This window comes from Anas platyrhynchos, chromosome 7 (assembly GCF_047663525.1).
Source record: "Anas platyrhynchos isolate ZD024472 breed Pekin duck chromosome 7, IASCAAS_PekinDuck_T2T, whole genome shotgun sequence".
Lineage (NCBI taxonomy): Eukaryota > Metazoa > Chordata > Aves > Anseriformes > Anatidae > Anas > Anas platyrhynchos.
In genome coordinates this window covers 7,079,669-7,092,008 of record NC_092593.1, presented here as the reverse complement: position 1 = coordinate 7,092,008, position 12,340 = coordinate 7,079,669, and the positions used below count along the sequence as shown (strand labels likewise).

Below are 12,340 nucleotides of genomic sequence, written 5' to 3'. Positions count from 1 at the left end.
TTCCCCTCAGTGCATTAAAGCAACAGAACCAGAGTATGAAATTAAATGGAATAGAAAATTGGTTTTTAATGACTTAACCAGTAATAAGAACTTTTCAACTACTGGATAGAAATACAAATGCCTCTGTATTTATACCAATAAATAATAATGCAGCGAGACAGCACTTTCCATAGAAAGATGAACATGATTCCACTCCATATCACCTTTTATTGTTAAAGGGACAGATCTTGACAGTGGAGGAAACAAGCATGTTTCAGGAGAGCAGGGTGCAGCATCTACTGGTCCTTCAGTTCTTTCAGCCTTCTGATCGCAGATTTGACTGTCACTGCAGAGGTGGTGCTGAAAGAAGCAGCAGAGTCATTTGCACACCGCAGCACAACAACCCGCACCAGTTATTTTTTGGACAAAGCACTCATCATTTCAAATAGTTCTCGCCCGACTGCATTGTCAGCAGGAGGCTACCTCCACGTCGATTTTCCTGACAACGAAGCGTAGGCCCATGCCTACAGACGCGCACACAACTTCACAGCTACCTCTCAATCCAAATTACCCAGGCATCCAACAACTACGTGCGCAAGAGCGTGGGCTGAGTCCTAGCGACTGTCGTGTGGGGTAACCGCATCCTCTACCAGAACGGGAGGGGGCAAGGAGGGTAAAGAAAGGCATGCAAGGGCACCATCACAATAAAAACTGTAATGATTCAATTATTTTAGGGAAAAAAAAGAAGTTTTCTTTGGGAGTAAACCTGATTTCAACTATTGCACCTGTTTCTCTGAACTGGGAAGGCTACTGCAGTAACCACAAAAAGTGCTGCTTGAACTTCAAAATAAGAGGTAGGAGCGTCTTTCCACAACTATGCTACTTCTACAGCCAAGAGTACCAGGGGAGGAAAAATACACCCCAGAGCAAAGACAATAACGTATTACAAGCTGTGAAAATATCTTTTTTTTACATAGATTGGAAGGAGAGTGGTCAGGTCTCAGCCATGCAGCCTATTCCACCCAGAGCCACAAGAGAGACTGCTTACAAACAAATGTTTGCTTCCACATTTGCAGATGTTTGGATTTGTTTATTTCAAGTTTGGGAAAAGATGCAAAGATTGCTTTTTTTTTTTTTCTTTTAAGAAAAAAACAACTGCTTTGGTAAAGTCCAGAGAGATTATGAAATTTTTTGGGAGGATATACCAAAAATAGCAGGAACTTCATGGCTGAAATGCAGTATTGGCAAAAGCTGCACAACAGATACTGGAAAGAACAGCAAGTACTTCACAGTCTGATCAAATTTTATTAACCAAATTGAGAAAAAAACCACATCACTAATTCAGTACAAATCTACTTAATGATTAGAAGATTATAATTAAAAAAAATTAAAATCCCTCAGTTCTATGAAAATGTCTCAGTCACGTGAAAATGAATGCTGATAGAAACTTCTTTATTGCCTTACTTGTAAGTCCAAGCACCACCAGCAACTGTCTTCATGCAGGATCCGCAGTGCCAGATCCCAACAGCCTTCCTCTTCATTTTGGTCTGTAATAGAAAAGAAAAAAGACGCACTCTCCAACAGCTGAAAAACCCACAACAACTCATGCTGTTATCCTAAAACCCAACTTCAGGTGAGTAGTTCAGCATCACACCATGGCGCTGCCTGTAAGGCTGTGCTAAAACACACAAGGATCAGAGGTTTTCATTCCAATTTCTCAAAACAGAGAGTTCATCTGAAATATTACTTTTTTTTTATTCGTATATGGAATAGAAGGGAGTTATTTCGAAATGCACCATCAAAAATTTATTTTTTTAAAGGAGAAAAAAATATTAAGGAGTTACACTGTTAATAACAACTGATATTCTCCTGGTATTATGACCAACGTTGCACTGCTATTATTTGCCCTTTATGAACATCCCAGGATTGCTCTTTGCACCTAAGGAGTGGGCACTTCACTCTCTTCACCTGGGGAAGTCTCCACCATCTTGCAGAGATAACAACGGGTTTGCTCAGACCTACCTTGGTCTAAGCTATTCAGATGGAGATACCAATGTTGTCACTTCACATGTGAAAGCCATTAAGTATAAAAAAACAAATTCTTACAGTTTTCTAGTCACCTACAGATACCTGCTTTACAGGTATCAATAGTCTGGGCAAAGAACAAGCTGCTGGGCCTCTCAAACTGTCAAAGCCAAATTCAAGTGAACTGTGCTCACACATGAGCAAGTAAGACTCCTCCTTATCAGTTATCATTCCCCATCCAGAGCTATAAAATGCATACAGATGCAAGCAACCAAGTGCAGTCAGAGTTGTAAGTGGGAAGAGTGAGGTCCCTTCCTCCCCAGATATGCTGTAAAGTTAGTGAAGGAGGAAGAAGAAGGAAAAGGAAAGGAAAAGAAGCCCAAGTCATGCCTTAATTATCAGGATTACAGATACATTGTGTAAATTCTGCCAGGTCTTTTCATCAGATCCCTACAATACACAGTCTGGCAATGAAATAAAGATTTGGTTCCACTTAACTACCAACTGTGCATTCACCTGAAATGTCTATTAATTCCTTTTATTTTATAAGGTGACCTAACGCTCACAAAAAAAATATTTATTTTCCTTAAACCAGTCAAGCAGAAAAAAATCCAGAGGCAATCCATTCCCAGCACCACTAACAGGCCGATTTTTGAGTCCAGCCGTAGGAACCCGTGCGCCTCACCTTGCCGCAGAAGGAGCAGGTATACTTGGCGTGCTGGCTGATCTCGATCTTCTTCACCATCTTCCTCAGGGACGCGCCGTAGCGGGTGCCGTACTTACCCACGATCCCCACCTTCTTGGTGCGCTTGGCCTGCAGGGAGGTGAACACCACCACACCGCCATCAGGCGCGGCTTCACCCAGCCCCCCCCCAAGGCCTCCGCTCGCTGCTCGCCCAGCGCCGCCCCGCCAGAGGCCGCCCCCCCGCCATCATCGTTCCCCCCGCCCTCATCGATCCCCCCGCCATCCCCTGGCCGCTCCCCGCCGCCCCAGCGCGGCGGATGGCGGCGGATAGCGGCGGCCCCCTCCCCGCTCACCATCTTGCCGCCCGGAGCCGCCGCGGAGAGAGGAAGGCGCAGGGCGCATGCGCGAGGAGGTGATGCGGCGCCGCCGGAAGTCAGCGAGGGTAGAGAGGCCGGGCTTGTCTGCGCCGCTTGGAGGACTGAACTCTATGGTTTGGAGGACCGAACTCTATGGTAGCCCCGCCTGACGGGGCTGAGGGGAGGCGCGGCCCCCGCTGAGGGGGGCCCCGAAATGCCCCCGAGGAGCCCAAATTTGGGTTAAAATAGGGCGGGAGGGCTGGGGGGGACACCTTCACCCCAAAAGAGGGTAGGGAGGCAGCAGAGAAGCAGCCTTCGTTGTCCTCACCTCCTTTCTGGTGGCTGTTAAATAGAAATGGGATAAAGGCTACAGGTGTAAAAAGGAAAAAAAGAATAAAAATGAATAAATAAGAACAAATTCTAACCAGCCCTAAATTTCTAACAGCAGCCCTAAAAGCAGAGGTTTCAAACCGCCCAGCTCACAATGCCCATACACCTGTGATTCCCTCCTGTGCCACTCCATACTCAAATAAATGGCCCCAAAACCCCCCCAAAAAAGGTGGAGGGGGTTCCCAAAATCCCAGCAGTGCACCCCCCCCAGCTCCCCAAAACACCAATATCAAAAGAGCAGAGCAGCGCAGGGAGGGATTTCTCAGCCCGCTGCTGCTCTGCGGTGCTGCTAACAGGATTAACCACCCATTAACCCCCATTAGGAAATATAATCTCGTTAGCCCAAGCGCTTTTTAATGCTCAAAGCCGGCTGCAAATTCATCGCAGCCCCGAGGAGGGAGCCCAGGCGGCTGGGAGCCCACCTGCCGAAACCATTGCCAGGCACTTTTTGCAGGTGCATTTCTCCGTAGGGCTGAATTTATAGGATTTATCTCTCTGCTGAGTCAAAGTCTCGTTCGACGCAGCCTAGGAATATATTTGCCCTTTTCAGAACCTCATGATGACTCATGGGATACATCATCAGTACCAACGTATTAAAAAATATAGATAATAAAAGGTTCCTTTCGCTGCTTTGTGACTATTTGGTTAGAAAATAAAAATAAAAAGACAGCACATCCAGGACTGAGGACCTACCACTGCTCTCCAGTTTGTATGGACAGAGTTCAGGGTGGCTGTGGCAATACAGTCCACGGTCATATCCTTCACCTACAGTTATTCCAGACAGCTCTGCCAACAGCAAAATGCAACCCTCTCACGCTACAGCCTCTTCCAGCATTGCCAAAATAAATGCGTATTTCCAAGTGACTGGGACATGGATGCAGACAGGCCAGCAGAGCTCCCAGAGTTTTGCCTTTTCTCAGCCTACCTTCTCGTCCTCTTCGGCATGTCCCAGGCTGTACAGCTTCACATACTGCTGCCGTCGTTCAAACTGCTCCTTTTTATTGCTCAAATACCTCTTGTTTCTAGTTGGGCATCTTTCCTGAAAATGTCACCTCAGTAAAACGCTCCAAGCTCAGCTCCACTACAGTAGCAGGCAGGCTGCAGTTCTGAGTCCGAATCTGGAAGGGCTTTCGGTGTATCCAAACACACACGCAGTTACCTGATAATTGGGGTTGTTCTGGTAGTGCCTCTTCCTTGTTTAAAAGAGCGGTCAGCATGTTTGTCACTTCCATTTGCGCCGACAGCACAAAGACATTCTGCTACATTAGGTTGGGTGGGAAACAGTCTTCTCGTTAAAAAGCTCCCAAGAACATACAAAAAACAAAACAAGTGGTAAGAACCACAGAAGACACCCTACTGAAACAGTGAAGGCTGTAGGCCCATAGGAAGCCCCCGGTTTCACAGGCCTTGCCATGTGTCATTCCATTTACATTACTGGGATTTAAAAATCAAGGCTCTAGTGTCTTTGATGGGCAAATGTAAGAGTCCCCAAAGGACTGCACACTCCTGAGGCTGCCTGGAGGTCTCGCTGCCAACCTGCACGCTACCTTGTACAGATTCTCATCAGCAAGCCTTGGAGGTCCTGTCGAAGCCTCCTGGCAGCATCCCAACCTCCTCCTCCTCCTATTAATGACAGACTAATGGTGTAATTGGGCTAAGGCATGCACAATTTTTTCCCAATCCCTTGATGTAATGACTAAAAGCACTTTGCTTCAAGATTCTTCTCCCTTTTTTTCACCTAGTACAGTTAAAGTGAATCTCAAGTGTACTTGAAGAGCCTTTGTAACTCTACAGCAATCCAGCTGAGATTTTTATGGGTCCTAACAAAGAAAGAGTGCACCTAGCATTCTTCTAGCAGGGCTGGGACTTATCGATATATGGGTAAGATAAATTGAGTTTATGAGAAGCAGAATTCTCCAAGGGTACTCGCAGCAGATTTCAGAAAAAATACTGTTTTGAAGTAGCTATAGCTTTACGAGGAGGAAGAGAATTACTCCTATAGGAGATGACATTATGGGTACACAAATAATGCCTTCCATTTGTTTTTCAGCAGGCAGATGGCAACATTTCTCACCCCTTTCTCAGAACAACCTTCTCTGCAAGTAGAAAGATCATGTGTCCTAGAAACAGATTAAATACTCCACATTCAAGAAGGAAGCCATTTAAAAGTGTTTAGAAGTGTGTATTCATCTCCTGGCCAACTGTTGGCACAGGAGAAATGATGTTTAGCTCTCACTCTTAAAATCCAGAGACAAAACACTTCCCACAGCTGGCCAGTCACACGATCTCTGGTCCGATGCCTCTGCGCTTGTACGCACATCAAAGCACCTTTTGCAGTCATGAATGAAAAGCCAGCACAATTGCAAACACAGCCTGTAGGGCATTTCCATGACGACACTTGCTGAAAACGGGGTAATCGAACCCTTTGAAGCAGGAAAAAAATATATCACACTTACTATCAGCTTGATCTTGTAGCACAACCTTTTTTTGTCCTCAACCATGGAAGAGAGGGCTTTTGGCCACTGTCTGCTATCTATCTGTACACAGTCAAGCATGCTGCCTGCACAAAACGTTAGCTGCTGTTCTCCAGAAGCCAAACATAAGCCTTTAGTTTGCTGTTTCCTCACCCTTATCCACAGATTAAGGCTGTAAAATACATCTAACTGGTCCCCTCTGAAATTTTATCTTCTCCTGTACTCCCTGGTCACGTTTGTACAACGCTATCACCTTTCCAAGTATCTTCCAGTATTAAGATCAGAATTGGGAAAGGCATGAATTCTTGACTACGTTACGCTGCACTGGCAGCAATATTCACACACAAAAAGACAACCACGCAGCACTGCCTGAAAAGACAAGTCATGATAAACAGAAATTTGCCTTTGTATCAAGCCCGCATTAAAAACAGACTCCAGAATTTTGGTTGAGCCATCACAAACCAAAAGTATCACCGCATCAAGCAACAGTGCTGCTTTTGGCAGTCTCAGTGTAACCTGCACAGAGCTGTAAGAGGAGTGAATAACAGGTCCTAACCACCCTGAATATCTCAGGCATTAGCTGTTGATTCATGTGTGAGCTTCCCTTCATGCTTTAGAAAGCACAAAACAGAGCATCGCCAGACAAACCAAACCTTTTGGCCACTGTAAATTAAAAAAAAAAAATCCACCACACTAATTCCCACTACATCATGAACTTCAAACTCAAGAACCAAATGGGCGACAAAATTCTAAGACAGAAAAAGCACCGGAAACTTGGGAAACATGAGTTAAAAACAACTTTTTATTTAAACAATTCAACCCGGAATCAGCTTCCTACAAAAACAGAACAGAAGTCTGCACATCCTCCTCTGCTCACTCATCTGTGGAAATGAGTCTCGAGTCTTAAAGAAAACACACACACACACGTTCCCCTGAGCAACCAGTCTTAATCCCTGACAGCGGGTGCAGGCTTCACTCTCCACTGAAGTGAGCATGTGCCATGGAGTAGGTCCTAAAATGTAGAGGATGAGGCCAGAGATCAGAGTGCTCATGCAGACTTGTGCCTACCAGGCAAGACGCACTTGCTAGCAGGCAGTTACACTGCTTGGTTTCAAGCTACCGACTGCCCTGCAGAGACACAAAACCTGGGTCTCTCCTTCCTCTCCCCCCACCTCCAAAAATGTTAAGATCTCTCTAGATTCCAGTTTTTCTCCTCGCTACTCAAGTGAATAGCAGAGACAGTTCGTGAGGGCCTGTGAAGTGACTCCTAAAGATACAGTCTGAGCTTCTCTGAGATGGAAGGCTCCGCAGTTGCTCAGACATGAGTCCTCAGAACAGCTCTGCAACGTGGACAGACAACAGTCACCTGCTTTCTAAATAAAACAGCTATGGAAGATGACTTACTAAAACAAAGCAGCATGCTACTTGCCCATGGCCACTCAGTCATCAGCAGAGGCAGGACTGCAAGACCTGCAGGCTGCCAGGTGTGCACTACTCATCCATCATGCTGTCAGATTGTCTCCTCATCCTTTGAGATGAAACACGCTAGAGATACAGAAAACAGTCTTTTATTTCTGAAAATTCAAAAATAATGCTTGATTCCTTTTTTTTTTTATATTAAAAACTGCTAGCCACCTTTTTTTTTTTTTTTTTTTATGTTACACTTTCAAAAGACTCCTCAATACGCCGCTTTTTGGGGGAACTCACTGAACACCTCTCTTCTTTTGTGTCTTGAAAGGCACTGCCAGAGTCAAACTCACAGCAAGCATCAGCTGCTTCCAAAAGCAAAAGTTCATCATCATCATCTCTGCAATCAGAGAAGGTCCTCTGGAAAAGTTCAAAGATGGTCTTCTGCTTTGGATCTGGCTGAGAAATTAGAACAGGCAGAGTCTGTATATGCATTGTCACACACAGTGAAAGTAAGCAACAATCAAAGGGTAGTCCCACGGCCCTTGACCCATGACCCTCTGACATTAAAGGCAGAACAGGTGTGAGGTCAGACTGCCAATCACATGCCAATCTAGAAATACACAATCCCAAATGCATTCAGCCTCTCCCAGGGACCTCTGCCATTCCCTCAGGTCAGTTACCTTAGGACAGTAATCGGTGGATTCAGCTGTACTGGAAAAGTTGGTTTCCGAAAGACCAGCTTCCCCCAGCACTTTTATTTTCTCTTGAATCATTGGCCTAGGAGAGATAAACAGATGTTATTGAAAGGAAGAAAATAACATGCCAGACTCAATGATCCATTGGGAAAGACACTGTCATTTACTACGTGTAGATGAAAAAACTATAACGGTATAAAGATGACTTTTCTACCAAAGCTCATTAGCTCCTTAACCTGCCCTATTATTGTTTATGATGACTGTATGCTGTTTTGGGATATCAAATCTAAGGAAGCATCAATCCAATTTAAATGAGAAACAAGAAGAGGATGTGATTTCAGGCTACAAATATTTGGAAGGGTCGCATATCCAGGAGAGAAAGTGGCAAGACTAATGGTATGAAGACAGAACAAGGAGATGCAGGTAAAGGGAGCCATAACAGCCTGTCCTCCAAGGCAAGCAGCAATAATCCTCAGCAACAGATGCATCAGCATTTCTGGGGTACCTCCCAACGTACTGCAGGAGGAATAATCCATCACTGGCCCATGAGGTCTAGTGAGGTCCCAACTGTACCTCCACACTGGAGGCTTTGAAAGGGGCAAAGGCCACAGCACGACACCACATTTACCAAATAGCCTTGTCTTTTTGTTCTTTTTCTTGCTTTTAAAACAGATGCTCTTGTCCTTATTTGAAGAGCCATACTTCCATCCAGTTAAGCATTAACGACTGCGTGGACAGCATTTCACAAATAAAGGCAGAATTACTGTCATTAAATTTCCGTGAAACGTGGGCGACACATTAGTTTCCAGATCCCTTCATTGTAGGGTTATAATTATTTGCCATCATGATATTCTGGGAACTGCACAAGTTCACTTACTCCATTCGCTCCTTTAAATGAGGTAATAAAGAAGTAATTTTGGACTTTAAATGAACCAGCTGGTAGATTATTACTTTTCATCATTTGCAGGTCAGTTCCCTCGCAGCATTAAGGATTCCCCAGATCCTCCATTCCCCCAGGATGTCAGATTCCCAGCCACAAGGACTGCTGCACACTGATAGCTCTTACTGCAGCCCGCAAGGCGCAGACCCCATTTCCCCAGAGTTGGGTCAAGAGCACTTCTTTAATCCATCAAAGGGCTCGCTGAAGAGCCAAGAGGAAAGCAACAGTGCAGTTCTCCTCCACAGCTCCCTGTCCAAGCACTCAAATGGACAGATTGCTCAGTGACTACTTTTATTCCTCCTTGCTTATCACCCACTTAATTATATCCAATGTGGCCAGGCCGTGTCACCCACTTACAATTGGCTGGCAATTGCTGCTCCTCTCCTTGCAGGCACTGGAGATCAGCACTAACATTAAGCAACTTACATCACGTGGGACAGACTGAAAACAGCCAGGAGGAGAACCAAAATGTCTCCCTCCACTTCCTACCATAAGAAGTCATCTGCTGTGCCTTTAGCCACCACGTAGTGGACGTTAACAGAGCTGGTCTGTCCAATTCGATGTGCCCGATCTTCTGCTTGGATCAAAACCTTTACATAAAAAAGGTGACAAAGAGAATTAATTGAGAACTGCGATGTCAAAGAAATAACAAAAATGCTAGAGAACATACGTGGCTGAGATTAAGGGAAATAGATAAACAAGCTAGGAAAAATCTATGCTCTCTTTGCCCATCACACCTCCTCCCAAGAGCCAGCAGTTCTGCTCTCCAGGCAGCATCCAGCCCCTGACACTTCCAGGATACGTACCCCTGGATTCCAGAAGAGCTCTGCAAACACCACCAGGTCCGCAGCAGACAACGTCAGGCCCATGTTTGCAGCAGTGAGGGACAGAACAGCCACCGCCTGCTTCTCTGACAACTGGAACTTCTGGCACAGAGACTGCCGCTCAGCTGAAGAGGTGGAGCCATCAATGCGGATATATTCAACACGCTGAGAAAAGGCGGTTGAAAGAGAAAGAAAATAGTACTTAGCAGCCTTGTGTCCCCTTTCCTGTCTTCTCCCTCCATATTTTAGTGGATTCCGTTTCCCTTCCCCATGCCAGAACCAAGAAAGTTAAAAATGCAACTGCTGTCTTTTTAAAACCTTTCACCATTTCAAGGCACTGTAGCTCAGCGTGTAATGTTCTTCCCCTCTGTCAACAACATCTGCCTCGCTCCTGTCCATTGCTCCCACACTGATCCTGAGCAACAGGAAGGACAGCAACCAGCTGGCAACTCAGGTACAGTGGAAAGGGAAGCAGCTTAGCAAAAAGCAGAATATTATCTGCACGCTGATGTTACAGCCTTTCCAGCCTCAAGTCTTCCTTTGTTTACAATGGAAGGAGATGGGGTCTTACATATCTCAGTTGCTCCTCAGGAGAGGGATGATAAACTTGGATGATGCAGGGCTGTAATTCACAAGCTCCAGGGCAGATGATGGAGATCAGTAAAGAACACTGAATACAACAAAAGCCATTCAGCTAATACGAAGTGCATCCCATGCTGCACTCCCCCGACAGCTCAGCTCCCTTGGTGAAGGGCACATTCAGAAGCACAGCAAGTAGAAATCATCTCTGCCCCTAACTTTAATAAACCAGCTGACCAGCCGTAACTCTGGGGAGCTCTTAAGCAGCTGTGAAGCTGGAATAGTGATAAAGTTGAGAAAACTCAGTTGTTACTTACTTTCTTCTCCAGCTCTTCAACTATTGCATCCAGCATTATCTTGTGATGAGCAAACACCAGGAATTTATCTTTTCCACTTTCTAGTAACTCCAAGATGTATTCTCTATATGAAAGAGGAAAAAAACATGAATTATGTGCTGAGAGAATACAGACTTTGCCCAAACCAGATTTTAAAGAAACTTTTCATCCTATATAAACTAGGAAATAGGTTAGCATAAAGCGTTGCAGTAAAATGCAAGTAGCAAGTCAAGCCTCCTACAGATTGAAAGAGATATAACATGAAAATCCACTCATTTTTTTTCATCCCAGCTGGACAGCTGCCTACATTTGTACTTGTATATCACTGAGAATCAATTTATTGCATCCTACCTTAGTCATGACACCCCAAACCAAGGAACAGGAATTGCCTGTATGTTTTGACTAATCCATCCAGCCTTCTGTATTTCTGACTTTTGCATGATCACAATACTTTAATCTGTACACAGTGTTTACTTCGGATTGTTTTTATTTTAGAACAATAGGTGTCTAAATGCACGCATCAGGATATGGTAAAAACCTTCTTCTTGTAAGGGTTCATATTAATATTTACTACAGCTTAACAACCTATATACATCAGCTATTTCCAGGAAGCATCCATATGCATAAAGGCTAATGACAAATGAAAGGCAACTAGATTCAGTTCAAATCCAGTTAAACAGTGTTAATTAAATCAAAACGTCTGGCATTTGCCATGGAGTAATCACATGCATACCAGCTGAGGACCGAACACATGTCTATCTAGTAACTTGTGATACAACTAGGTCAACTAGAAACTAGAGCTCGAAAAACATCTAAAACCCTAAAATTTGTAAGTAAATATAGCAACAGCCTTCAGAGTAGATTATAAAAATGCCTTCTTTTCTTTGGAATGGCAAAGTTGTTGCACGACCAGGAATACCAAGTTCTTTGCTAAATAAAAGACAGCTTAGGCCAGCAGCAACTGGCAGACGACACCAAGCAGGATTTCCAGCACCATACGAAGATGGATCAATGCTTTGCAGCCAGCTCCCTGGATTCTGTCATGTTCAGATCCCAATTATAGAATATCAGCTAAGAAAGAAATCTCAGAGCGGGATTACTGGGTTTTAAAGTAAAATATCAAAGTGAACATTCAGTGTAGCAACCAGATGCCAACAAATCACAATTATTTTATAGCTCACCCCCATATACCCAGTTACAAAGTGGTTAGTCATTTCAGTGACCAGGCCACGCAGAGTGGCAATGGAAACTGTCATCAAGGGTAAGGAATGGGAGGTGCTAATGTTCATATGACAGCACCATTAGCTAGATGGAACTGTACATTAGCACCTTGTAATATCGATACTTTAAATGCTGCTAAACCCTAGAAAAAAGTGGACTAGCTCCTACTTCTCAGTGCCTGTAGAGTCAAGTAAACAACACTTCATGGTTTTGTATTCAGTTCACACTTGCAACTGAATATAAAAGGAAGAAACTCTACTAACTGTTCACTAACACAAAAGGAAGAAAGTCCTCTACAGAAACGAGAGCTGGGACTCTGAAGTGCAGTTCTGTGCCAAACAGACAGATTTTGCAGCAAGGTCTGAGATTGTGAAATCAGTGCACATTAGTTGGTCTTCGCATTCAGAGGGCTGTGGAAAAGTAAACT

The 12,340-nt window shown here is 44.4% G+C and overlaps 2 protein-coding genes across 2 annotated transcripts in view; both read right to left on the bottom strand.

Annotated features, from left to right (window-relative positions):
- Positions 1-36: 36 nt before the first annotated feature.
- On the bottom strand, positions 37-3,196 carry RPL37A (ribosomal protein L37a). The gene is made up of 4 exons (XM_038182165.2): positions 3,043-3,196; positions 2,690-2,818; positions 1,444-1,526; positions 37-339 (listed from the first exon to the last, which is right to left on the bottom strand). The coding sequence occupies exons 1-4, from the start codon at positions 3,043-3,045 to the stop codon at positions 276-278; spliced, it is 279 nt and encodes a 92-aa protein (XP_038038093.1). The 5' UTR covers positions 3,046-3,196; the 3' UTR covers positions 37-275.
- A 3,497-nt stretch (positions 3,197-6,693) lies between these two features.
- Positions 6,694-12,340, bottom strand: part of SMARCAL1 (SNF2 related chromatin remodeling annealing helicase 1) — a 33,042-nt gene continuing 27,395 nt past the window's right edge. The window contains exons 13-17 of the mRNA XM_027461406.3: positions 10,675-10,777; positions 9,761-9,943; positions 9,444-9,544; positions 8,000-8,096; positions 6,694-7,775 (exon numbers count right to left, since the gene is read on the bottom strand). Coding sequence (XP_027317207.3) covers positions 7,563-7,775; positions 8,000-8,096; positions 9,444-9,544; positions 9,761-9,943; positions 10,675-10,777 — 697 coding nt within the window. The 3' untranslated portion in view covers positions 6,694-7,562. The remainder of the gene's footprint in view (positions 7,776-7,999; positions 8,097-9,443; positions 9,545-9,760; positions 9,944-10,674; positions 10,778-12,340) is intronic.

What these genes read in the sequence shown, in the direction of transcription:
- RPL37A (XM_038182165.2), bottom strand. An exon ending in CCTGCTCCTTCTGCGGCAAG is followed by an intron (nt 1,527 to 2,689) that starts GTGAGGCGCACG and finishes TTTCTATTACAG; the next exon opens with ACCAAAATGAAGAGGAAGGC. An exon ending in GGTGGTGCTTGGACTTACAA is followed by an intron (nt 340 to 1,443) that starts GTAAGGCAATAA and finishes TGCTTCTTTCAG; the next exon opens with CACCACCTCTGCAGTGACAG.